The following is a 27,517-nucleotide window of genomic DNA, read 5'->3' as shown; positions in this document are numbered from 1 at the left end:
AAACGCCCCATGTTTTCCCACCACTTGTTCCATCTTTTTTCTTATCACAAAAAAATCTGCTAAGGAGGGAAAGGCGGAATGGCTGCACGATGGCTTTTGAAGGGAGGCTGGGGGCGCACTGGTAACTGGATCCGGCCAGGTCAGTCCTTCTTGCTCCTGCAAAGAGTGGCTGCGCCACCACCCGCCTGTCAACGGTGCCTCGGTGAGCGCTGGGCCCACTGGAGAGTGAGGACGAGGACCTCGTGGCGGGCGGGGATGTTGCCCCAAGTCTTCCCTCCTCACCTGAAATTGGCCCTGGCGAAGGTGAGGAGGACCACAGCTCTGCGCTTGGGGACTGGAGGCTGAACAAGTCGTCGATGACGACGGACGCTAGATCTGCCCGGGAAGCCGCTGGACGGCGCTTAGATAACTCCAGACAGTTTTGGGCCCCAGGCGGGTTAGCCTGCTGGCCAGCCAGAAACTCTTTGACCCACAGCCAGGGCGGAGGAGCGGGGGCGGGCCGGGCCGGGCCCGCCCCGCCCGCCCCAACCTATATCTTCCCTGGCCATGAGCGCGGAGGCAGGCGTGGCTCTGCCGGCTTTTTCCAACCCCAGCGGAGAGCGCGGAGCGTTGCTGCGGGAGTCGCGACGGGCGAGGCGCGCTTGCCGAGGCCACGGAGCGAGCCCTCCGTCCCAGGCTTCTGCCTCCTCGCGGCCGCCCGCGCCCGGACGCGCGCGCCGCTTCTTCTCCTTTTCCCTCTGCCCTTTCAAGCAAGTGTCACCGCGGCAGGGTCGGGGTCGGGTCATTAGGCCGGGTGAGTGGGCAACGCCAGGCGCCAGATTCCTGTGCGGCGGCGGCTGCTCCTGCTGCGCCGCCAAAGGGAGGGAGGGAGGAAAGGAAGGAAGGAAGGAAGGAAGCGGAGCGATGGGGGTACCCGTGCCTGGCGAGAATGGCCCCTTGGCCGCGCTCTGGAAGAGGCTGAGCCTCAGCGCACGGCGACCAGAGGACCTCCAAGGCCGCGGTGGCGGCCGGCGGACCATCGACGAGACGCACCTGCTCCAGCAGAAAAAGTAAGCGCGGCTTCTGCCGCCGCCGCGTTTCTGTGCGCGCGCGCGCCTCGCTCGGGAAAACTGCGCCCGCCGGGGCGTGAGCGTGCGTGCGGGAAGCGCGGGCCGCCTCACTTCAGACCAGCGGGGCGGGCGCGGAGGGCGCCGCTCTGGAAGGTTCGGTGGCCTCTCTGCGACTGGGGATCTAGCAGAGCAGCGAATAGACTGGGGCTTCTGGTGTGCTCGTCTTTCCCTTGTAGGGTCAGTTTGTTTGTTTCTGCGGGGAGTATTCCAAAATTGCATCCCCCTCGCCAAGGCTGCGCTACCCCCTCAAGGTTCCACCATCTCATTCTGTGGCCTGTGTGCGGACCACCCCTCAGATTCCAACGTCTCTGGGTATTCAAATGCACCTGCAGCTCTGGGGCAAAGAAACAGATTCACCGGGGGGGGGGGGGGGGGCTTTGCAAAAATTGCCGCTTTCGTGGCATGAAAACTCCGGACTGACAAAAGATTGGGGATAACGTCATCTGTCACAACAATACGTGAGGTGCAGTAGTACCACAATAAATTCCCCATGTAGTTTAGGCCCTGGAAAAACAACACCTTAAAGACTAATATGCTTATTATTATGGCATCACCTTTTGTAGACAAAAGCTCAGGAAGAAGCTTTCACCAGGGGCTCTTCAGAGGTGTCTGTCCGATCTCTTTTTCTTGGTATCTTGGGGAGGCTGCATCAATATCCTTTTCATGTAGGCAACTTACAAGGCAATCCTATACATATTTATATGACTTAAATGGGACTTACTCCTAGTTAAATGCATATAGCACTGCGGCCTTAAGCAGCAGTCTTACACACACTTACCTGGGAATAGGTCCCACTGGACTTAGTAGGATTTACCTCTGAGTAGGCAAGCGTGGGATTGCGTTGTTAACATTTGCATCAAAGTGTGCTTTTTCTCTTCAGTAACTGCCCCCTAAAAAGCAACCTGGTGCATTTTAACCCTTGCTGTGGATAGTTTTTTTATACCTCATACTAGCCGCATTAATGTTATCAGTTATTGGAACAAATGACATAATAAATCAGTCACACACTCTACTGTTTGTGCCTCTGGCATGCATATATAGTACATGGACCCACTTAATTGTTTACAACAATAGCTGGTCAGTGTGTAAAACCAGTGAGTTGGGCAGAGATCTAGGTGATCCTGAGAAGTAATCACATTGGTCTGAAAAGCACCTTCAGAAAGTGACTACGCCACCCCACCCCATCCCACTATCCTCCCTCATCTGGTATCAGAGAAAAGTGGTATTTCACAGATTATGCGACCTGACATTCCTCAGATGGAAACAGGATCACTCCTGTACTTATAACACAATCAGTTCTCACCCCAATGATCACTGCCTGAGGTACATTGCCCCCTGTATCTTGCATTCATTCACTATACAGTAGCTTGTCGTGCACTGGTTTCTGAAGCTGGGTGTGTTAGTACACCAATCATAACAGTTTGCTTTAATTAAAAAAACACAACCACAAACCAAGAACCTAAGAATGTATAGTCTCACAAGGGATCTAGTTGTACTTACCGTGAAAGAGCTGCCTTCAACTCAAACACATTTTACTGTCTAGGTAAAATGTATTTGACTGTACCCTACTGTCTAGTGCACACTCTTTCATGTACTAGAGCTCATATGTGTTTGTCCCCTCTTAGTTTGCCCCCATTTAACTTCTGATTGCTGGCAGAGAAGACCAAATCCTGAATATTGACAGCTCTGGCAAGTCACAGTGACAAAGTTTTAGAAATCTCAAATCACTCCAAAAGAAAAAAGAAAAAGATACCAGAAAATAACTGCCCATGGTAAATAGAAACAGTTGGGAGTTTGGGGTCCTGTCCACTTTTTACTTTTCTTTTTTCTCTCTTTTTTTGAAGGAGAGAATGTAGCAACCCTGCCCAGAACATGCCTCTGTTTTATCTCCCTTCAGATTGGTTATGTGCCATTCATATTGAAGGTCTTTTCCTGGCCAAACCAGGGATGACCCAAGGCAATTAAATCCAAAAGCATCGCACCACCCCAATAAGTTGCACCTGGCCAAAATATGTGTTGTTCACACATCTGCATGTTGCTGTTACCAAATATGCTATTACTCAAGTCATTTCTTCTCCATCACCTCCAGTAATCAGTTTGAGACCCTTAAATCATTTCGTTTTACAGAATAGGGTATAAGGATACACATTCTCAGTTTGTAAAAGAAAATATAGTAATTAATTAACTGGCCACGTAATCGTGCCCCAAACGTATTTCCTGACGTGGTTGTCTCACCATGGCTTATGGTATAGCAGCTCTGGACTGGTGTCTCTATCTTCCTCCCCCTGAAAATCATGTTTCTGCTGGACAGAGTGGCACTTGCTCGACAAAGAAGGATGACTTGCAAATGTTCCTGTTTTTGCCAGGGCCCTGCAAAGGACGAAGAGACGCTGAATCCATCCTAACCTACTGTAGGCTGTATAGTGATGCCAGAGATTGTCTGAAAAGAAATTGTGAAGAGCCTCAGCCTTGATTTGAGAGTAGTTTTTCATGTGATGCTGAGAATGGTGTTGTTGTTTTTAAGAGAATTTTCTGAACAATGATGAACATTTGTTTTCACATGCAAAGTCTGGCTTAGACTGAAGCAAAATGAAATAGTTGCTTCAGGGGCAGGTTTTGGGCATCATTAAGAGCAGTGGAGTGGAAGACACACAGAAACGATCCATTACGCTCTTTTACAGCCCCTGTTCATTGACTTGTGCAGGATTGTGCTATCTGCCACAGGGAGGATTTCCTTCCTCAGGAATCAAAATGGCTTGGGTCAGTCTTGTTCATGGGTGACACAACAGGTGCCTTTAAGCTTTCCTTCTCATTTAATATATGCCATGTGTGAATGATATTAATCCAAGGGTTGAGTGGGGGAAAAATATTTTTGGAGTTAATGTATACTTTATCCCAGCCTTCCCCAATTTGGTGCCCTCTGACTACAGCTCCCATCATGCCATACTGTCTGGGAATGATGGGAGTTGCAGTCCAACACATCTGGAGGATACCAGATTGGATAGAGCAGCCTGCTTTCCCCACTGTAGGTTTTACATTCACATAGGAAGTTTTTCTTCGTGACATCAATTTTTCTATGGGGAGGACAGTTTAACCAAACAAATTTGTAGGCATGAGTTTTGTGAAAATGTTTCAGACCTGTGGGCTTTAATGACTGCTCAGGCCTTTTAGGCAGATCATCTTTTACATCACCAACACCCAGGCACTGAAAACTTTTGTCCCTGTGGGCTCAGAGTGAAGCACCCATGTCAATGTGTCTGTGGACCCTTACAAAGTCTCAAGCCAGAGCTGCCCTTGAGAGTTTGGCCCAAGACATTTTGGGGTCTGCATGGAAAATCCAAATGATTTTAAGAAAGGATAATTAACATGGGGCATAATGTCCTGGGATGTTCCCCTGCAGAAACCTCAGTGAAATGAACAGGAGGCACAGAAGAGCAAGATGGAGAACTCTTGTGAAGCTCTTGCTCGCTTCAGTGGGACTTGCAGAGAACTTCACAGTAGCTGATATGCCCCATGATCAGACCTCTCTGTCTGCTGCCATTAATGTCACCACATATGTTGTCCAAAGTGCCCACGTCATCTTTGTCTCATGGTATAGAGCAGGGGTGCACAACCTTTTTAGCCCCAAGGGCTGCATCGGGTGTCTGCTGGGGTGGCAGGGGCAGCACATGTGTGTGCGTGCCTATGTACATGCAACTCACAGACACACCACTTACACTGTGCTTGTGTTAGATACATTCTATTAAAACCTCCCCACAAACCTTCAGTTTAAGATGGGGTGGGTAACTTTTGCTGCATTCCCTTGAGGGTAATTGTGTTAGGGGCCAGGGGCCCCCTATGCCTCCTACTTTCATCCACATCCACTCACTTCTCCCCTTACTCATGTGTCCTCTACTCACTCAGAGCATTAATTGTTCCCTTCCCTGCCCCCCCCCCCGCAAAAACACACTCTAGGAATGGTCTCTATGGTTCCTAGAGCACCCCAGGAAGCAGGTAGGAACATTTGAGCACTATTTCCTAGGTTACTTTAGGAATGATTCTTTTTCTGTGTTTCTTTGTATGTTTCCTTTTGTGGCAGGAAACATAGAGCCCGTTCCTAGAATGTCATCCCTTTTCTCCCTTTTTTCAGCAGCAGCAGATTATGGGTCTTGGGAGGGGTGCACCAGACAGGGCTTGGGGGCCGCCTGTGGACCACATATTTTACACCCTTGGTATTGAGCCATCTCTGATTAAGCAAATGCTTGCTGGGGACTTTTTAGGGAGCTAGAAGGAAGCTAAAAGAGGCCTGGAATATTGCTACAGTATTAACATTTGTCTAGAGATATTATCCCTCTTCAAGCATTCCAGATTTGGGGAGAGTAAACATGTGAGGAGGGGGAGTGCGCTAACCCCACCCCCTCTGCCACCACTGTAGTCACCCTCTACACAAGGAGGGACGTTGTGAAGAGGAGAGCCTCCTGTGGAGGCTTTTCACATGAGACCACTGATTTTCCAGTGTGGTATTGATGGCTCTGAATCCAATTATCGTTGTATAAGCTAATGATGACATCTGAAGTTCTGTACCCCTCAGAAGATTGTATCGTTTACTGCTCATGTTAACTCAGAAGTAAGTTGCACTGAGTTCAGTGAGCCTCATTTCTAATATTTTTTTACCATTCTGAGCACAGAAAATGAAATCCAACATCACATGAGTGGAAGTCTGATCATGCCCCCTCTCTTCCCCTCTGCATCTCCCAGCCCCTAAAATCCCCCAGCCCCCTGAATTTTGAGGGTACGGGGGGGGAGGGCTGCAGGGAGAAGGACTCAACTGGATTCTACTCAGATGTTCGCTTATTGATTTAGGACGCAATCCTATGGGCTGCGCCCTGGGTGCACTCAGGCCTCCGAACTCAGAGCCTTACATGAATCCATTGCAGAGTGGGAGGTGCCTTGTACCTCCTGTGCTGCATTTAAGGCTAGACAGGCAATTTCATCCATCTAGCCGAGGCTTCGGGAGTGGGAGGGAAGGAGGCTGGGGTAGCAATAGGGAAAAGCATAAGCCAGCTGCCTGGTCCCCTCTCTGCCCCCAGGAACGCCCCCATTCCCCCATCTCTGTGCTCCGTTTACTGAGCGCGGAGCACCGGCTACAAGGGGGAGGAGAGCACGGTTTCCCGGCTCCAAGCTGTCTTCAAGCTTGGATCCACAAATCAAACAATTCTATGTCCTTCAGATGCTGTCTAGAGGACGTAGGATTCCTCCCTCCTTTTTTTCAAACATTTTTACCTCGCTCTTCAGTCAAAAGGCTCCCACAGTGGCTTACAATAATTAATAATTAGACACTCCCTGCCTTTAGAGTTACAATCTAAAAAGACATGAGACACAAGGAAAGGGATTGGGAGGGGGGAAAGCATGATGGCTATGCTTGATTCAGTTGCCCAGATGGATGGGAATGAATCTATTCATGAACCAATTGAACTGAGCTTTGCACTGCATCTATTGTCCTTCTTGGCTGGCATATTCTTTCTTTCTTTCTTTCATTTGTTCTTCTTTCCTTTTTTTCTCTACTGCCATTTTCTCTTCTGTTAGTGTATCTGCAATTTCCAGATATACTTGGAACCAAATTTGTGTTTACAGGCACAATTCTGTGTAATAGAACTCTGGGGTTCATGTACCTACAACACATTAAAGAGAATAAAATGGTAGAATGCTATGGTGGTGGAATAGACTGGACCCCTTTAGAGTAATACACATTCAGTGCCCTCCCTCAAAAAAAATAATCCTTGCAACACAGCAAACCACGACATCAAAAGAGAGGTTCTAGCCCAGATGTTTGTCTGATGTGCTGGTTTTCTATTTGCAGGAAGTTTGAAACAGGGGAGGATTTTAAAACTGTCACTACCCCCACCTATAGTGTGAATGCAGTGCACTCTACCACCTCAGAATTCCACCACCTCATTCTGCTGCGTGTGTAGACCAAGCCAAAGTAATGCAACGATATTGTGGGGTGGAATGTGGGTTGCATGGTTGTGAGTTCGGGATAAACTGCTTAATGCAAAGCCAAGAGTTATGCAGTTAATCCCACACTTGTGGCAATAAAACCATTCCATTGCCTTTCTTGGCAATGCCATGTATTTGTGTTAGTTTACAAGGAGGTGGCTCCTCCTCTTTACTCTTACCATGCCTACTTTTTTTCCATTTGAAATGTTTACACAGCAATTACAGTAAAGACCTCTGTGATCGCTGTATGGGCAGAATCCGCTGTTTTATGTTTTAGAATTGGGTCTACCTGGAGGCTTACAAAGGATTAGGGAAACCCTTTTATCTGTTATCCAATGAGTTAAATTTGTCCTCCATGGGTAATTATTAGAAGTGGATAAAAATGGATGGCTGCTTAGGGAATTAGAGTTAAAATTGTGAGGCATGGTAGGTGTTTATCTTGTGACAGCCTCTTTAAGTAAAAGCTCTGGGAGATAATCTTATTGCTCAGTGGATAGAGCTGTGGACTTGAAAATGAGGAGACCTGGTTGAAATCCCATTGCAGTCATGAACCCATACACTGGAACTCAATGTCACTATCTCTCTGCCTCCTGGAACAAGAAATTACAAGAGACATGGGGCTGCTGTGATTCTCCCCTAGCCTTCTTCCTTGTTAACACAATGCATGACATGACAACATCATGCTGTGTGTGGCACAACCCCTGCTGCTGACAGCCAAGGATATGTGGTGTGGGAAGCAAAAAATAGCACAATAATGTCATTAGATGTTATCAGGGAGAGGTGGGTGGAGAGACACAGAGTGGCAGCAGCTCTGTGTCTCCTGTAATTTCTAATTCCACCCTCAGTTTTCCATCTGTAAAATGGGAACAAGAGACCTGTCTCATGTGAGGAGAAACAAGGTATTGTTTATAAAACACACTAGCCACTAAAATAGCTATCTATGCTATTCTTGTAGTTATTATCATTAGCATTAAATAAATTGTAACGCTTACTTTATGGATTTCAAGTGACTCGCCTGGAGTGATTAAATTATAATCACTGAATTAATAATTTAATCACCTGGAGTGATTAAATTATAATCATTAAATTATAACGCTTACCTTATGGATTTCAAGTGGCTCACCTGGAGTGATATACACATGGAAGCACAGTTTAGGGACTGCCGGGAAGATGCAAGGTGTAAAACACTGGACCACCTTCTTGATATGTGTGCCATAAAACAAGTCCAGAATATGAGATAGTACTACTCTAGTGTACATAACACAGTTTTAAAAAACCTAATGTGTGTTCCACCAACTACTTCAGGGTAGTGTACATGGTTTCCCGCACCGTTTATACTAGCAACAACGCTGTGAAGGCGGTTAGGCTGAGAGGGAGTGACTGGCCCAAGAACACACAATGAGCCTCATTGCCGTGCAGAGACAACACACGCTGTCTACAACAACAGAGATGGGTTGATTTCAGTCGGGGGGGCGGATATTATTATTACTATTATTATTAATTTGTGTTGGTAATCTCTTCTTGGATTATTATTTTTACTAGAAACCTCATGGTCTACTGCTGTGTTTTTAAAGTGCATACTTGAGATCACCTAACACTGATTGATCATTCTTTAACAATTAAGTGACACTGAGTATGCACTTTTGGTTAAAACAGGTAGGCAACATGGTGCCCTCCAGATGTTTTGGGCTACGAATACCATAATCCCTTACCATTGGATGTGCTGGCTGGGGCTGATGGGAGTTGTAGTCAAAAACATGGAGGGCACCAGGTTGTCTACTCCTGGTTTAAGAGTATAAGAAGTTCCCTGCAGGACCAGATCAAGGTCCAGCATTCCTTGGAAGATTCTTAGCAATCAGCAAATGCTAGATGGCCCATCTGAAGTTGGCTGGTGGACCATGATATAACTTCTACTCACTCCTGCTCAACCTCACATAGGTCTCATGTGCAGCCTCCCCCTGCCTCCCTCAGTGTACTGTGGTGTGATTTTGGCTCTATGTTATGTGGGCTGGGGAGCAACCATACTATACAACACGGAACTGGATTTCTAGAAATAGTTTTCCCCATAAATGATAACAATCATAGTACTTGACTTGCATTGTGTTTCCACATCTGAAGCAACTGTAAAATCTAGACGTCATTCATCCTCAGATGCATCCAAATTCAGTGCTTCATCATGTTATGTGTTTCCATGCCCCTGTCAATAGCAACTAATGTGAAGCAGGAAAACATGTACCATGTTGATGCCATGTCATATGGTGAATGCTGCTACTATAAGTTTTAGAGGAGAACTCAGGCGGTGCTAGTTTCTGGTTTATTTATTTTTCCCCCTGACAAGGTGGATAAAGCAGTAACTGGATTTCAGAGACAATCCTTCTGTTTTAGTCTGGAAAGAAAAGGCAGTGGATATTCTTAAACCTGGCAATATGACTCTGGTTGGAAATTGTCCCTGGGGAAGAGAAGAGGGATTCCTGCATCAAACGGGAACCATTGTCAGTTTCTATAATTAGTAACTCATCAGAACAATTACATTTACTTATTTCAGGTTTTATGGCTATGCCAATAGTTGACTATTCACTTTCACAGGTGCTTTTGAAATGCCTGAAATACGTCTCTAATCTGCAGGTTATGGCTATTTAGGACCCTGGTAGGGCTTCCTATTCCTATTCGTAAGGTCACAGGAGCCTTGGGAATGATCAAGTTGCCAGCAGGGCATAGGCAATATGACACAGAGGGCTAGAGATGTTCTGGCCTTAGAAAACTGATCTTCCTACTCTTCTTTCCCCTCCACTCCCCTTCCCTTGCGTGACTTCTCATTTTAGCTGGTAAGCCTGACGGCAAGGCCTGTCTCTCTTTTTTATTGATGTGAGCCACTTTGGGAGAGAAAAATTGTCTTAAAAGCAGCTTAAAAGGCAGTAAATAAATAATCCTTATTTATTTATTTAGTTGTGGACTGCAGTTCATATTGCCCCCCAAAGACAAAAATCTTTTAATGGATCTCTACGTTTGAGCCAAGCAATATTATGAGGACAAACACATTGTCTATTTCTTGCTAGATTGTACCATTTCAGATTGCACAGGTGAGAGATGGAATGCTTCTCCATATTAAAAAAACGTACTGTACATAGAAAATTAGCATGTCTGACGGAAAGGTTCTGGTATGGTGTTCTCCCTTATATTTTAGCCTTACACATACAAGTGTGTTTCTGTTTTGGGTTGTGTTTTGTTTTAAATGCAAGCAATCAAACATGCACTCCCCTAGTAGCAGGCTGAAGTGATATATTGTAGGAAGAGCCACACCATCTAGTCTCTTAATTATATAGCTTGGCTGGACCTTGAGAGGGCCAGGGATGGGCAATGAGGCTGATTCAAGGGTAGCAAATGCTTGCATTGCTACTTCTATAAATCCATCTCTGGACTGGCAGACAGTCTTCTGAAAGCCTGCCCTTGGGCTTTGAAAACTTTTACCTGTATGTTTACACATTCAGTCATATTGTTTCAAAAAAGGGGAAAAAAGGACGTCTGTTTGAAAACAAGATACTTACCCAGCTTCCCCTTTTTTCACTGCTATCCCAGTTTGCCTTGAACCCCAGTTGCAGTTTACAACCAGACTTCTGGAAGTGGATCAAGCAGTATTTCTGCCAAGTTGGAATCTTTGCTCATGGCAAAAGCTGCTGGTTAGGATTGATGGGGGCTAAGGGCCTCCTCCAAGAGAAGGAGTTAAAGCTCGGGATGAGAAGGCCGAAGCATGGAGGACAACTATTTTGTGGGAGGGTCATCCTCCACTTTCTCTTCCATTCTTATGTTTAAACTGCCTTTCCCCAGCACATTATTCTAGTCTCAGTGGTTTTGTTGTGGGAATTTCCAGAGGGGCAGCCATGCTAGTCTGTTGCAGAAAAAAACAATAAAGAGACTTTGTTCAGTCGTTCAGTCGTGTCCGACTCTTCGTGACCCCATGGACCATAGCACGCCAGGCCTTCCTGTGCTGTGCTCTCTCCCGGAGTGTGCTCAAGTTCATATTCATTGCATCGGTGATGCTATCTAGCCATCTCATCCTCTTCCGTCCCCTTCTCCTTTTGCCTTCAGTCTTTCCCAGCATCAGGGTCTTTTCCAGAGAGATTTCTCTTCGCATTAGGTGGCCAAAATATTTCAGCTTCAGTATCTGTCCCTCCAATGAGCACTCAGGGTTGATTTCCTTTAGGATGGACTGATTTGACCTCCTTGCAGTCCAGGGAACTCGTAAGAGTCTTCTCCAGCACCACAGTTCGAAAGCATCGATTCTTCGGCACTCAGCCTTCCTTGTAGTCCAGCTCTCACAGCCACACATTACTACTGGAAAAACCATAGCTTTGATTAGACGGACCTTTGTCGGCAAGGTGATGTCTCTGCTTCTTACTATGCTGTCTAGGTTTGCCATAGCTTTCCTCCCAAGTTGCAAGCGTCTTTTAATTTCATGGTTACAGTCACCGTCTGCAGTGATCTTGGAGCCCAAGAAAGTAAAATCTGTCACTGCTTCCATTTCTTCCCCTTCTATATGCCAGGAAGTGATGGGGCCAGATGCCATGATCTTCGTTTTTTTAATGTTGAGTTTCAAACCAGCTTTTGCACTCTCCTCTTTCACCCTCAACAAGAGGCTCTTGAGATCCTCTTTGCTTTCTGCCATTAGGGTGGTATCATCTGCATACCCGAGGTTGTTGATAATTCTCCCGGCAATCTTAATTCCGACCTGTGATTCATCCAACCCGGCGTTTCTCATGATGTGCTCTGCATATAAGTTAAATAAGCAGGGTGACAATATGCAGCCTTGTCGTACCCCTTTCCAAATTTTGAACCACTCGGTTGTTCCATGTCTGGTTCTTACTGTTGCTTCTTGACCCTTGTACAGGTTTCTCAGGAGACAGGTAAGGTGGTCTGGTACTCCCATCACTTTAAGAATTTGCCACAGTTTGTTGTGATCCACACAATCAAAGGCTTTAGCGTAGTCAATGAAGCAGAAATATATGTTTTTCTGGAATTCTCTTGCTTTCTCCATGATCCAGCGAACGTTGGCGATTTGATCTCTAGTTCCTCTGCCTCTTCAAAACCCAGCTTGTACTTCCGGTAGTTCTCGGTTCGCATACTGCTGAAGCCTAGCTTGTAGGATTTTGAGCATCACCTTGCTGGCATGTGAAATGAGCGCAATTGTGCGGTAGTTTGAACACTCTTTGGTGTTGCCCTTCTTTGGAATTGGAATGTAAACTGACCTTTTCCAGTCTTGCGGCCATTGTTGAGTGTTCCAAATTTGTTGGCATATTGAATGCAGCACTTTAACAGCATCATCTTTTAGGATTTTAAATAGCTCTGCTGGAATACTGTCATCTCCGCTAGCTTTGTTGTTAGTAATGCTTCCTAAGGCCCACTTGACTTCACTCTCGAGGATGTCCGGCTCAAGTTCAGTGGCTGCACTATCATGGCTATCAGGGACATTCAGATCTTTCCTGTATAGTTCTTCTGTGTATTCTTGCCACCTCTTCTTAATCTCATCTGGTTCTGTTAGGTCCCTGCCTTCTTTGTCCTTTATCATGCCCATCTTTGCACAAAACGTTCCCTTGATAACTCCGATTTTCTTGAAGAGATCTCTAGGCTTTCCCATTCTGTTGTTTTCCTCAATTTCTTTGCGTTGTTCATTTAAGAAGGCCTTCTTGTCTCTCCTTGCTATTCTCTGGAACTCTGCATTCAGTTGGATATATCTTCCCCTTTCTCCCTTGCTTTTCGCTTCCCTTTTTTCCTCAGCTACTTGTAAAGCCTCATCAGACAGCCACTTGGCTTTCTTGCATTTCTTTTTCTTTGGGATGAATGGAGTTGCTGCCTCCTGAACAATGTTACAGACCTCCGTCCATAGTTCCTCAGGCACTCTGTCTATCAGGTCTAATCCCTTAAATCTATTCCTCACCTCCACTGTATATTCATAAGGGATATGATTTAGGTCATACCTGAATGGTTTAGTGGTTTTCCCTACATTCTTCAATTTAAGCTGAAATTTTGCAAGAAGCAGCTCATGATCTGAGCCACAGTCAGCTCCAGCTCTTGTTTTTACTGACTGTATAGAGCTTCTCCATCTTTGACTGCAAAGGACATAGTCAGTCTGATTTCGATATTGACCATCTGGTGATGTCCATGTGTAAGAGTCGCCTCTTGTGCTGTTGGAAAAGAGTGTTTGCTATGATCAGCGTGTTCTCCTGGCAAAACTCTATTAGCTTTTGTCCTGCTTCATTTTGTGCACCAAGGCCATGCCTGCCTGTTATCCCGGTGATTTCTTGACTTCCTACTTTAGCATTCCAATCCCCTATGATGAAGAGGACATCTTTTTTTGGTGTTAGTTCTAGAAGGTGTTGTAGGTCTTCATAGAACCGATCAACCTCAGCTTCTTCGGCCTCAGTGGTTGGGGCATAGACTTGAATTACTGTGATGTTGAATGGTTTGCCTTGGTTTCGTACTGAGATCATTCTATCGTTTTTAAGATTGTACCCCAGTACTGCTTTTCCCACCCTTTTGTTGACTAAGGGATTCTTGCCCACAGTAGTAGATATGATGGTCACCTGAATTAAATTCGCCCATGCCTGTCCATTTGAGTTCGCTGATTCCCAAGATGTCGATGTTCAATCTTGCCATCTCATGTTTGACCACCTCTAGCTTACCTTGATTCATTGATCTGACATTCCAGGTTCCTAAACAATATTGTTCTTTACAGCATCGGATTTTCTTTTCACCACCAGACACATCCACAGCTGAGTGTCCTTTCGGCTTTGGCCCAGCCACTTCACTCTTTCTGGCGCTACTGGGAAATACCCTCTGTTCTTCCCCAATAGTATATTGGACACCTTCCGACCTGAGGGTCTCATCTTCCGGCGTCATATCTTTTAGCCTTGTGATACGTTCCATGGGGTTTTCTTGGCAAGGATACTGGAGTGGGTTGCCATTTCCTTCTCCAGTGGACCACATTTTGTCAGAACTCTCTGCTATGACCTGTCCATCTTGGGTGGCCCTGCACGGCATAGCTTATGGCTTCACTGAGTTACGCAAGCCCCTTCGCCACAACAAGGCAGTGATCCATGAAGGGGTTAAAGATCCAGAGAGCTTCAGCTATTGGGCGGTATAGAAATGAAATAAATAAATAAATAAATAAATCCATGAAGGGGTTAAAGAGACTTGCAGCACCTTAAAGACTAACAAGTTTATGCCATGATAAATGTGTTAGTCTTTAAGGTGGCACAAGATTCTTTGTTGTTGTTCTTGTAGGAGAGTTTGACTGGCTAGGCAGTCATGAATAAGGGCAATATATACATCTTGAAAATTCAAGGGGGAACAGCTCAATAATCTTGCAATGGAGATCAGGTAGAAGGCATGCCTTGAGATCTCTCTTTAAAAAAAATGAAATCCAAATATCACCAGGCTTTCCTTCTGAGCATCAAGAAACTTTGCAACTTTACTTCTGGTGCTCCTTTTTCACTGCAGGCAAAGAGCAATTTTTGCTTTTCGGAGGGAAAATGTGGTGGGGTCACATGTAAAGAATCCATCTGAATCTGTCCTCGTGCAGTAGTTCAGGCTGTCAGTGTAGGTTGGTGGCTGTAGGTGTGCTGTGTATGCATGGTGTCAAAGTTTGTTTTCATTTTTCTGAACTGGTTTACCTGGCTTCTGGCATTTGGAGACAAATGATTTTAATTGCTCCAGGAAGAGTGCTACACTATATTATAAAAATCCTGGTTTGTAGTTATACGATGATGCCAAAGAAATTATTTGGTCAGATGCTGTAATGCCTCAGGTTTTTATAAACAGGATGATGAGGGACAGACTGAAATCACTCAGAAGACAAGCCAATAAATCTATAACAATGTTTACTTAACTTTAGGGTTTTCAGTAAGTAGCAATATAACTAATAACATAATTATATAAACCAAATGCAAAGAATCTGAACCAAAGTTAGTTAAAAATATAGTGCTGCTGCTAATGGGACAGTAGCTGTTCTTGGTCTCTGCTCCTGAGTCACACTGTTCCTAGTTGGTTAAAACTTGCTCTGTCTCTTCCTCGTCACTTTGCTGCTGTCCCTGAACTTCATTCTCAGTGGCTCTAAGTTGTTGCTGCCTTCTGTCTTTTTCCTCAGCTGTTCCTGTCTTCTCCAAAAGTTTTCCTTCCCTCTCCTTCTTCCCCAACACCGTCATTTTTTCACACTCACGTCTCACTCTCTGTTCTGTCCATTCCCTGCCCCCCCTCCACTTTACTCAGCTTACATTCCAAGGCAGCTATTAAGAGTGCCAGAAGTTAAACTAGGAGACAGCTGGTGCTTTTGAGTGTGCAGATAGGGTGGCCCTGTGTCCTAATTTATAGAGGACAGTCCTCAGTTTGAAGCCATCCCCTCTTTGAAGGGCCGTCCAATCCTGGTTCCGTTTAAAGATAAAGCACCCTAAGAAGGGGAAGCAGCAGGGGCCTTGAAGTTACCCATTAACACTTAGCAGCTAGAGAGGAGAGGGAGCAGGCACAACAGGCCACCTGGTCAGTCTTTCCTGCTAGGCTGAGTTGTGTTGCATTTCTATTTAAACTGCAGTAATTATTTCTAGATCTGCATCTATACATATGAATTAGCGTATACAAATTTTATGCAAACCTGTTTCCACCTTTGGGGCAATGAATGACTGGCCACCATATACGCAGAGCAAGCCTTCTCACAGTATGTGGAAACTAAAGTGGAACATCCAAATGAATTGCAGTTTAATCTGCTTACTGTGCTGCTGTTAATTTGGGGCTCTAATTTTTGAAACTGAGATACTATTCTTCCCCCCGCCCCCGGATGGTTGTTTTATATCTTGGAAGGCAGGGAATTGATTAATTAATTAATTGTGTAACAAATAGTTCTCCCATCCCCATAAATTTAGCCCGCTCAGTATTTGTAAATGAGGAGAGTTAGGGTGAAAGTAGTCATGATGCTGAACACATCATTAGAAAACATTTCTTTTGTATTGTTATTTAACAGCAGATGCGGAGGGGGGCAATTTTCATTGGAATGATGTGCAGGGAGGGGGGAAGATTTATCCCCCTTTTTTCCAAGCAGTGATTCTGCCAAAAATCATCTCAGGTGCTGTCTCAGAAAAGAACAATCCCAGGACTAATAGAACAATCCCAGGACTAATAGAACAATCCCAGGACTAATAGCAACACCTATCCAAAATATCTTCACAGAACCGGAATTCTATGGGTTAGGTCTGTGGTATACCTAGAAAGAAGAGGATTAAAAAGAAGAGAGCTTTCCACAACTCAGCTGTCATGTACTGCTCTCAAAATGAAGTTATTCCACCTATTAGAAGAGATATGATAACTTTGTTAATCAAGGCAGCTGTATTCCAAACTGTGCCACACTGGTGTAACAAGAAGCCTCATTTGAGCTGAGGCTGGTTTACAAAAATCTGGGATATCCTAACGTTGGACAAGATCTTTACTCGGCTAAAACTGTTGTCAAACCTAGACACCCTGGCAACATTCTGGAAAAATAATTCTCATTCTTGACACAAATGGACTGAGTAGGAAATCTTCTGTAAAAAGCCACTGAAGTTCAGCTCCAATTTATTATTTTATACAGAGCAATCTTATACTCTGGTTATACTGGGAGTAGCACTACACTGGCACAACACCCACTGTATCCTATACTCACTCAGCCTGGGAGGGGAACGAAATATACACAACACAGAAAATCCCCAAATGGCATAAAAATGCCACACACACTCCTAATGTCCCCGAAAATACCCCCAGGCCCCACCAATCAGGGACTGTGTCAATGCTGCCCACCTGCTGCCCATTCATAGAGGGAGCCAATGAACCAATGATGACATGGACATACCCCTAATACATACCATCTGCATCACCACAATATATAAGGCGTACAGTGATACCACAGCACCCAGTGATACCATCAGCCCCAGTGGCTCGGGGAACAACTGCTCTGCTGCTGCCAGGCATCCCCTTATGCTGCTCACCTACACCATTTTGAAGCACAACACACAAGGGTAGGGAAGGAAAGCCCACACAACATAGCACTTACATAGCTCCCTTGACAGGGGGCCTGCAGAGAGCACACCCACCCTCCTGGGACAAGGGTTCAAGACCTCCAGCCAGGGAGGGAAAGACTCTTTGGCCGAGCAACCGAGGGGGCTCACTGAAATCAGTCAAAGGGTAATTCTTTGCCGCAGGTCCGGGGTTGGTGTAAAGGCCCACTGTCCACAGAGATATTGCTGTGGTCTGGAGGACTGTAGGATACAGCATAAATGTGCTCCTCCCTTGTGCCGCCTCCATCCCACTCACAACTCTGCCCATTTCAGCTGTTCTGCCAGCATTCTCTTGAATGGGCAGCATATCTTGAGTTCTGTCAGTGAAGTGGAGCTTCCACCAGTCCCTGTGACCCCTCAGCTAGCAGATGTCAAGTAAATGATTGCTCTGAAAATCATACCGAGCAAAAGAATAGACAGACGACTCATCTTTCCTCCGATATATTATTTCTAAGCAAGTATTTGACAGCATGGGATACTCAGCTTTTAAGTATATCAGTGTTTAGCATGGTTTTGTTTCCATAATTGGGGCGGGGGGGGAGACAAAAAAGAATTAAAATAAAAATGAATTTAAAAGTAATGTTCCCAGTATCAGTGATATTACCCAGGTCTGCTCTGAAAACACTTTCCTGTCATAAGAAAATAGATGATATTTTCCCCAGATGATGGGATACATTTCCTTTCAGCAGCCTTCCCAGTAAAGTGCATGCAGTCTAAGAATATGAGCAATTGAAAATGAGCTAGGGACAAAAAACCTGATTAGGGATGCAATCCTATGAACACTTACTGGGAGTAAGCCCCATACAAATCAATGGGACTTACTTCTGTATATGTCATTAGGGCGCAATGCATGTTTAGACAGAAAAAAGTCCTACAACTCCCAGCATTCCCCAAGTGGCATGTCTGGCTGGGGAATGCCAGGAGTTGTAGGCCTTTTTTTTTGGTCTAAATATACACACTTGCTTCTAATGTGTTCAGGGTTTGTCTGTTTTTTCCTTTCTGATGTTCATCTTTCGTTGGTTTGTCTTGTTTAATCTTTAGTGATTAAAGTAACTGCGCTCCCAGGGATTTTCCCAGTATTAAAAATATGTATTATTAGTGATCCATACCATTAGGGTATGGTACCAGACACATAAAAAGACAGCTCTTTCCCAATGGGCTCACCATCTATTTAGACAACAAAGAACAAAATACCAAAATAAAATAAAATTCAGTTGGAAGGAGGAGAAGCCCCAAACAGTTAGATATGGATATATATAGATATAACAGATGAGTCTTTTAAAAGGGGAATATTGGCTAGGAGTTCAGTGAATATTGCAACCAGTGCTTTGCCCAACCAGTGATATGCTCGAGGGATTTGAGCTACTGCAGAGGCTAAAAGTGCAATCCTATCCATGTTTAGACAGGAAAAAGTCCTACAACCCTCAGTAGGACTTGTAGGACTTTTTTTCTGTCTAAACATGCATAGGATTGCACCTGGAGAGACTTCAGTCTCTGGACAAAGAAAATCCCCAGTTCAAAATCAGCTCTACCACAAAGTCATTAGGTGGCCTTAGGGAAGACGCTATATTACCAATAATATGCCAGTGATAATATTAATAATGTTACAGGATTGCAGAAAGGATGAGATAATGTATGCATGGCACTTTGAACATCTAAACTACTATTTTAGATGATGATGACGACGATGAAAAGGTTCAAAGGGAAGCGCTTTGTTTGAATTACTGTAATACTTGGCAACTTACGGAAAGGTCTAAGGGAGATGAGACCAGCTCTGTCTCGTCGGATTGTGCTGTGAGCCCTCACCTCAGTTCTCTCCAAAGCTGCTCCTAAGATGCTGTCTATTCATTATGAGGCCATGACATCTGTGTTGGGTGTGTGTGCTTCATTCATTTATTATCCAGAAAACAAAATGGCCATTAAACATTAACTCTCAAGGCTTCTCCAACATCCTCAGGCAGTCCTTCCTGGACTGCCAGGAAGGAAAGCCTGTTTTATTTGTCCATTTTTTCCCCTGTTGCTTGTATGTAAATTATGAACACTGGATAATATTTTTGTTCGAGGAAGCTAGTTCCCTCTTTCTTGTGCGGGGTTACGCTTTGGCTTATATCAGTCAGAAGACAAATGGTCTTCCTCTCCCCCACCCCTCCTGCACAGCCTTTCTGCAGGGTTAAAGGTCTCAGTCTTGTGGACTATCCTTGACCCTCTCTTCTGCTGATATTCCAAAGGCTAGTTAGAGCCAGTTACCTTTTATCCTTGCTCTCTGGGCTTGTGGAACTGGGGCTTCAAGGGGTGGATGATGGAATTTCTTCAAACAGCATGGAATCATATTGCCCTTAGTCCCCCACATCCAGAATAACAAAGCAGAGTCAGATGAAATATGTACAATATCAAGGTTGGATGCATTTTAAGGATTAGATATGGGACTCTTTACTGTTTTTGCTGCTAAGGCCTAATTAGAGGTGACCCTGTTGAATTTGCATCTTTATCTGTCCCTGTGCTGCCTCCATGTGGTCCCAGATAAACACTGCAAAAGCTGGTGGTATCTCTGCCCCAAATGGATGTTATTTTTATTTTTATTTTTCTCCTTTGCTAGAAGGATTTCAGCAAATTCCCCAGGGTCATACTTCCTGATCAGGCCTTTCCTTCCATTCTCATTAAGTGAGAGTTTGCTGTTGCCACACGCAAGTAATTTTGATCCCCGAGATCTCACTTCCCACTGGAGCAAAATGTGAATCGTTGCTTTTTTCATCCAATCCTGCAGGATCTGGGACTGTCCACTTCTCCTGGCTGCTAAGGAGAACAATGCCCAGGCCATCAGGAAATTGACCATGGATGGTTCTTGTGATCTTTATCAAAGAGGTAATTATCCTTCATGTTCTCTACCAACAAAAGGAGCCCATACTCCACTGATGAGAGAATTTCCTTGGACTAGAAAGGCCCCATTAAAAGAAACGAACTGCCTTTACCAATCACTGCTTTGATTATCTCTAATGGAGTTGGTACTATAGTCCAGGTTTTTACCATTGTGGTTGGTGCCCTCGGCACTTCTCAATTACCCCTCACACTTGGCCTTCCCAGTGTACATTCTTTATCACTCTTTGTAACTAATGACCAAGCTAAAATGGGATGGGGGCAGCCATGTTTGTTCATGTATCTGCCCATTTACATAAAGAGGGAGGGTTGGAACGTCTAAATTATACCACAAAAAGTGGCACATGGGGTGGAGAAAGTGAACCTACCTTTCCCTCCACATTTGTCACCCTAGACACTTTTTTTCAAACCCAGCTCTACCAGAAAAGAAGCAGCTTGGGAGAAAAGTGTTTGAAGCAACAGAGCCTGGGGAAGTAAGGTGAGGGAAGGTTCAGCTCCCCTCAGTCAGGTGCCCCATTTTGTAATAAAAATTTGACCTTTCTTCCACCCACAGTTTTGAATGTGAGTGAGGTAGTCGTCTGGATAAACCAATGGCTGCCCCCATCACATCTAACTTGGCCCGATGTGCAGATCGTCCGTAGCTGACCTTTGCGTTTCCCTTATTCTGTATATGTAGGAGCTGTGGGGGAGACGGCTCTCCACATAGCTGCCCTCTATGGTAGCACAGAGGCCGCTGAGGTTCTTCTGGAGGTGGCTCCAGAACTCCTCAATGAGAAGATGACATCAGAGCTCTATGAAGGTAATTCCCAATAAAAATAAGAGTCTGAGATAGGGGAGCATTTTCATTTTTCATGTTCATTATTTATAATTTACAGTCTTATAATGTGTATATCAGAGGTTAATGACTGAAGTATTTGAGAACTCGGGTCATAATGCATGCATTTCGTCTATTGTGATCTATTTTGCATATCAGTGGAAGTTGGTCCTTTTCTTCTTTCAGCAGTTGATAAAAGAAAACCAATTTTAAACAAACCTATTAGATTTTTGTCTCACACAATTTAGTTGCAATATAATAGCATTAGTCAGGTTATTTGCTTTCCTGGCCGAAATGTTTTTGAATTTTACAACATCTGGCAAAGAATGTTCTAGATACATATAGACCTTTTTTTCTCCCATGGGTCCAAAAGCAGCTGGGGCTGGGGGTGGGAGGTTGACTTCAAAGGTGGAACAGCAGTGGAGTAAAACAAATTAAGCACCCTACCCCTCATGTCAGTTATATTGTGGAGGGTGGAAAGCACACGTGATTTGCATAGAGGCTGGCAATACTGATCCTTCCACCTCTTTTAATAGTTGAATGGCAGGGAGAAGATTAACTTCTGTCATGGCTTCATGCTTAAGGTGTATCTATGCTACAAAGCTAGATCAGTTTAATACATGTTTAACTTCCATGGCTTCCTCCGAAGGAATCCTAGGACTTGTAGTTTGGTGCCTCCTAGCCCCCTTTCCCACTTCACAGAAACTACAGTTCCCACCAGATTTCCCAAGGGAAAGAATGTTAAACCATTTTAATTGTGTAGTGTGGATATGCCCTATCAAGCTATGAGATCCATAGGAATATAACCTCTATCCCATATGTCTGTGGATAATGCTGGCTTTAGAGGAACCTGAGGGTCCAACTAGACATGGCATCAGCCACATCTCCAAATCCCATGTTTGTGATTCTTCTTCTTCTTCTTCTTCAACTCGCAGCTGCAGGGACCCTAATCTGGATTGGGATTCTGGTATGTGGGAGAGGGGGTTTTAAGTATCCCCCCCACACGCGCACACACATGCTATTTTCCCACTGACGACCCCCCCCCCCCCCCACACACACACACACAGCTGCAGCAAATAGCAGCTTCGGAAAGGATTTTCAGTGGGAAGATGTGACCCTGAGCCTTGACTTTCATTTCAAGCACAGCCTTTGTCTGAACTATCTGTTTGTTTGTTCTTCTCATTAAGGAAACTTTTCCAGATTGTACAATATGATTATTATTATTGTAAAAAAAATCTTGGCCAAAAAGGGGGCAAATATATGCTGGTAAACCTGTTAACACTTCACAGTTCAACACACCCAAAACTTGGATGCAGACAATGTCTTGATGTGGGTGTTTATTGAAGGGAATCTGTTGTTGTTGTTGTTGTTGATGTGACTTGCAGGACAAACGGCTCTCCACATTGCAGCTGTCAATCAAAATGTAAACCTAGTGAAACGTCTGCTCAAGAAAGGGGCTCACATCTCCACTCCCCGAGCTACAGGACTCTTCTTCAGGCGCACCTCCCAAAGTCTCTTCTACTTCGGTATGGCTACCTCTGCATCTGCTCCAGAGGACAGGATTGCTTCTGGTAGCTGGAGAAATTTGGTACTGCATAAGGTTTAGGGAGTGCACCCCATTTTATATGCCCACCAAAACGGGGTCCCTGCTGTTGTTGGTTCCAGCCTAGTATCTTTCACCAGAGCAGGTGTGTTTCTGTTAAAAAGAGCTGTTGTGGCAACTTGGTGCCTTATTCAGAAGCAGTAACCCTGTCAAGTCAGTCACCGTGTCTGTCCTTCACAACTGTATTTGTCACTTAGCAATAAGCAACATAGTGCCAAGCACTGTTTAGGGCAACATTTTCTCCTTCCAGATCAGCACATTTTAGTTGTCGTGACTGTGATTCTCCTTAGTGTTCCCCACATTTGTGCTTATCTGGTGGCAGCTTGGGCTGCCGTGTGCTGGTGAGCCACCGGCTTCTGCCACAGAGCGCCACTGTGTGAGGAAGGGAACCAAACCCTCATCCTGGCAGGTGCTGTGGTGGCAGAGGGGCTGCCAATTCACCACCACCATCTGACCATGATGGCCCATGCATACAAGCAAGTGGCAAAAGAAATGCCCATGCATTGGAAACAAACAAACCCCCGCCTTCCCAGACATACAAACTGGTCTCTTCTAGGACAAAGTTCCCTTCAAATCCCAAATAGGATGATCATTTAGACCAGGTATGGGCAACTGGTGGCCCTCTCACTGTTTTGGCCTGTAACTCCCATCAGCCCTTGTCAGCATAACCAAAGGGGAGGGATGATGGGAGTTGTAGGCCAAAACATCCCGGATGCCACCCAAATAAGGAAATCTTTGCTGACAAATCATCAGTTAATTGAATTAATTAAATGGGTTGGATACAGACCAAATGAGACTTAAGTTGCCAGGACAAAGTTAGGTCCAAGTCTCATTTATTTCAATGGGGTCTGCTCTTAAGTATGAGTAAGTCTGGGTCCAACTCATTAGTTTAAAAAGCATGTGTTGTTTTTAGATGAGGCATGTGCCGTCTTAGAAGAGGCATTTGCTCCTGTGCGAAAGAGAAGGAGGAATGCCTCTTTGAACAAGGCAGCTGCCCTCCACAGTTTTATAGTACCTGTTTTAAAAGGTAATAGAAAGGTTTTAAACATCTGCTCTGAGGGGTAACTTCTTAATTGATCAAAAATGATAAGTGTAACCAATAAATCAACTAAATGTTGCAGCCATAATTACTAAATGTCAGAGAAGGCTCTTCTCCCCCCCCCCCCCCCCCGGCTTGGATCCTGTTTTAAGTCTGCTTTCTCCCTGGTATTCTCCTCAGGGGAACATGTTTTATCCTTTGCAGCCTGCACAGGAAATGAGGAAATTGTTCAACTATTGATTGAAAATGGAGCTGATATCCGGGCACAAGATTCTCTAGGTAAGAGATGCAGCCAGAAGGAGAATCCCTTTCAGGGCCCATCTTCTTAATAATATGGAGGAGCTTTTTCTCTGGATTGAGGAGCTATCACCAGGGTGTTTATTATAATAATAAACAATAGCTACCATTCATTCTTAGGCCATTTTTAATATTCTATTTTTCATTTCTTGTAATATACCATAGCCAAAAATTTGTGCTCAGCCTCACAAACCAAAATTTGCTGCCTCATTTTAAAATTGATGTAATGAGATGTAGCTTTTGTTGATTAAAATCTACCAGCTAAATCTGAATAAAGCTTGTATCTTACTAGTAATCTGCTATTAGCTCTATAAGCATTATCCATCAGCTGCTGCCCTTCAGTACTGCAGTTCACCGACTGTGGATCTTGCACTGTTTCATTTCCAGGAAACACCATTCTTCACATCCTAGTCCTTCAACCCAACAGGACATGTGCATGGCAGATGTACAGTCTGCTACTCTCCTATGACAAAGACGGAGGGAGCCTAGAACCTCTGGACTCTGTTCCAAACCGTGAGGGCCTCACTCCATTCAAACTGGCCGGCATCGAGGGCAACACTGTGGTGAGCACACTGGCCCCTCGATCTCTGTGAAAGCGGCTTTTAAGAGAGGATTTTGGAAATATTATTTATTATAATATAACCTGCCCCTTTCTTCAGGAAGCTCCAAGCTACTTGCACAGGACTCCCTGGCAATCTCCCATCTAAGCACTAACCATAATGAGGCCTGATTCAAATGTTATGACAAACCATGGTTTGGTGTTATGAGCACACAAGCAGGCTCAAGCCTTGGGCTTGTAGCTCCCCCTTCCCTTCGTGTGTGAGGCAAGGAAGTGTAACGCTTTCATTCAGAGTTAGTAACAAAGAGCCGTCTCCTGCTGTATGTGGTTTGTTACAAACCATGAATGGAGGAGGAGCAGCATAGGAGTCCAAGGCTCATACCCGCTGATGTATGTAACAACTCATAGTTCATCGTTAAGTCTGAATTGGGCCCAAGACTTGCTTAGGTTTAACAACGCAACAATATCATGCTCTTTGAGACCATTATCTGCCATGATTTCAAGGTAATTCCAGATTTTTGAAACAAGCACTTCTTTCTCTTGATAGGCACTTGTGCAGGAGGTAAAGCAATAACTGGTGCCCTGCTTATACACGCGTGTGCGCACGCACGCCACACACACACACACACACTCACATTGCAACTTACCAAAGCCTATTAAGAGTGAGCTTATAACTCTTGGCTCAGGACAATCTTGTTGAGAATACAGTTACCAAAAGTAGGGCTTTTTTAATGCATGCAATTTTAAAATTACACAGGAAAACACAGCAAAGAGGTTTGAAAGGAACAGAAAAATTCACTGTACATCTGGGATGGTCAGAAATATAGTTGCTGAAAAGGGCAAAGGGATTGATAGATGGAGCAACAGAGTCTGAAAATAGTCTGAAAACGTTCTTTCTGAATATGTGAATTTTCATTGCTGGGCATCTTGTAAAGCAAATGGAATTTCAGACTTGACCACATTTAAACACTAAAATATATTACTTATGTATTTGTTTGTTTAAAACATTTGCATCCTGCCCTATATCATTAAGATTTCTGGGCGGTGTACAGATAAAATCAGGGTGGCATACAGATAAAAATATATTTGTAAAACTAACACATTCTAGTGATTACTGGACCCCCTCCCACACTCAGTCCAGTTTGTAGAAATGGATTAACAGACTTCTGCAAAGCCACTGATAATTAATTCAGAATCTTCTTGCTTAATTATGAATGGGGCCTTGGCTTTGAGGTCTGGCCGTGCCTAATTATGTCAACAGGTGGAAATAGGGACCTAGAGGCTCCCCTGTATCCAGCACCCTTCTTGGCATGGGCAGGACCCACTGCACTGCCCCAGCCAGTGACTTAACAGAAGTAGGGAATAACAGTAAATGTCACATCCTTATCAGAAGGGGCTCTTGGTGCAGGGAAGCCTCTAGGATCCAGCACAGTCTTTGTGGCATAATCCGTAAGTGCTGAGGCCTAGAGGCCAACCGCCTTTTGAGCCATTGTGGCCTAATTTTCACCCAACAAAAAAGACCCCTCTCCCCAGACAAGCATCCAGACTTGGATTTGCTGGAACCCTACTGCCATCTTGAGCAATCTCTGATGCAGAATCCTGTGAAGGATTTGATGAGGCTCATCTCTGGCTGTCTTTCCTCCTCAGATGTTCCAGAACCTCATGCAGAAGCGAAAGCACGTGCTGTGGTCCTTTGGGCCTATTACCACCATGCTCTATGACCTCACAGAAATTGACTCTTGGGGTGAAGAACAACCTTTTCTAGAGCTTGTTGTCTCAACGAAGAGAAGAGAGGTACTGTGGAGCTCAGAAAGTTTTTTGTCTTTGTGGGAAGATGACTGTTGGTATTATTGAACAAGGAATCTGAGTGTCCTTCCTAGATGTTCACGCAACCCACAAGTGTCTAGGAATTTTTTGGTCAGCTGATGAAAGGAAGAAACAAAAATGTGTTCTGATTCCATAACAGAATTTACATCACAGACTTCAGCTTTGTGAGACAGAGTGATGGAACGTAGCCTTAGACTGCAAATATGCAAACAGTCCATTGGAAGACTGCTAATGATGCAGGTGGCAATACGGCTGGTCAAGCTGATGGCCTGTCCTCTCTTTTGCTTTCTCAGTGAATTAAACAAGAATTAGGCTGAATAATAACGGTCCTCAAGTGACTCAACAAAGTGTTGCAAGGTTTAATCAGTTTGCATTTAGGGAGATATTTTTTCAAATGTTAAAAAATAACAAATCAACAAACCAAAATATTGTTATTTGACTTGCATGCAAAGTTATTTTTCACGTGTGCATGTGTGTGTGTTTCCTCATTTTATTTTGCTTTGGTCTCTAAACATAGTTCCAGAGATACACAAAAGTTCAAACCTTCTTTCAAGAAAAAAAACACCCTTTACAAAAGACCTCAAGTACTTCTGGGATTCCAGGTGTATCCACATGACCATGTGGGCATTTGGTTGCCATGGGAAGAGCCTCTGCATGGTGGCCATGTGTATCCCCTGCGTTCAGCATTCATTGTGAAGGGAAGGGAGCTGTGTCCTGGAGCTTTGCAAGCTTTCTGAAAGCCTGTATTGGGGTGGTATACTGCCTTGGAACATGGAGGTTCCATTTAATTATTATGGTCAAATTCACCTTATATAATTGAAATGAATCTGTACAGTAGAGTCTTTTTATCTTAAGGATCCACAAAGATACCTGTAACATCTGAATTTCAAAGCCAGTACTGATTGCAGTGGATACAGTGGGATAATGAAGATTTAATGTAGACATGTAGCCTCCATGACGTTTGGGCAATTTGGCTCTGACCTTTGTTTTCCTGATTGTTTTCCTGCTACCATTAACCTGTTGGTACAAACTGCTGCTGCCCCTCCAAATTCCAACCCCAGACGCCCCCGACGCCCCCCCCCCCCCCCGGTCCACTTTGTGCTGTAGGGAAGGGGAAGAAGAAAATGCAGTGGTACGCACTGGTGGCTGCTAGGCTGTTGCTTCTGATTTGATCCAACAGTCTTTCTACGAGTAAAAGTTAGTAGCAGAAGTTCAAGGGTGGCCAGACATTTGGCCTCTAAGCCTGAAAATGAAGAATTGCCAGGCCTCCCAGACCGCAAAGCCAGTGAGACCAGCCAAGTATTCTGTAGGCATAGCCGCTGGCTTAATTAAAACTCCCATCTTCC

General features: G+C 44.6%; 1 protein-coding gene across 1 annotated transcript in view; it reads left to right on the top strand.

Annotated features, from left to right (window-relative positions):
* Window positions 1–903: 903 nt before the first annotated feature.
* Window positions 904–27,517, top strand: part of TRPV5 (transient receptor potential cation channel subfamily V member 5) — a 41,313-nt gene continuing 14,699 nt past the window's right edge. Inside the window, exons 1-7 of the mRNA XM_084832184.1 lie at window positions 904–1,049; window positions 19,923–20,020; window positions 20,709–20,831; window positions 22,232–22,372; window positions 23,669–23,767; window positions 24,173–24,348; window positions 25,992–26,138. Coding sequence (XP_084688310.1) covers window positions 904–1,049; window positions 19,923–20,020; window positions 20,709–20,831; window positions 22,232–22,372; window positions 23,669–23,767; window positions 24,173–24,348; window positions 25,992–26,138 — 930 coding nt within the window. The remainder of the gene's footprint in view (window positions 1,050–19,922; window positions 20,021–20,708; window positions 20,832–22,231; window positions 22,373–23,668; window positions 23,768–24,172; window positions 24,349–25,991; window positions 26,139–27,517) is intronic.

Source organism: Heloderma suspectum, chromosome 2, assembly GCF_057233095.1.
Source record: "Heloderma suspectum isolate Gila_16-S chromosome 2, 16-S_ref, whole genome shotgun sequence".
In the NCBI taxonomy this organism is placed as follows: Eukaryota; Metazoa; Chordata; class Lepidosauria; order Squamata; family Helodermatidae; genus Heloderma; species Heloderma suspectum.
This window is presented reverse-complemented; position numbering and strand designations above follow the sequence as displayed.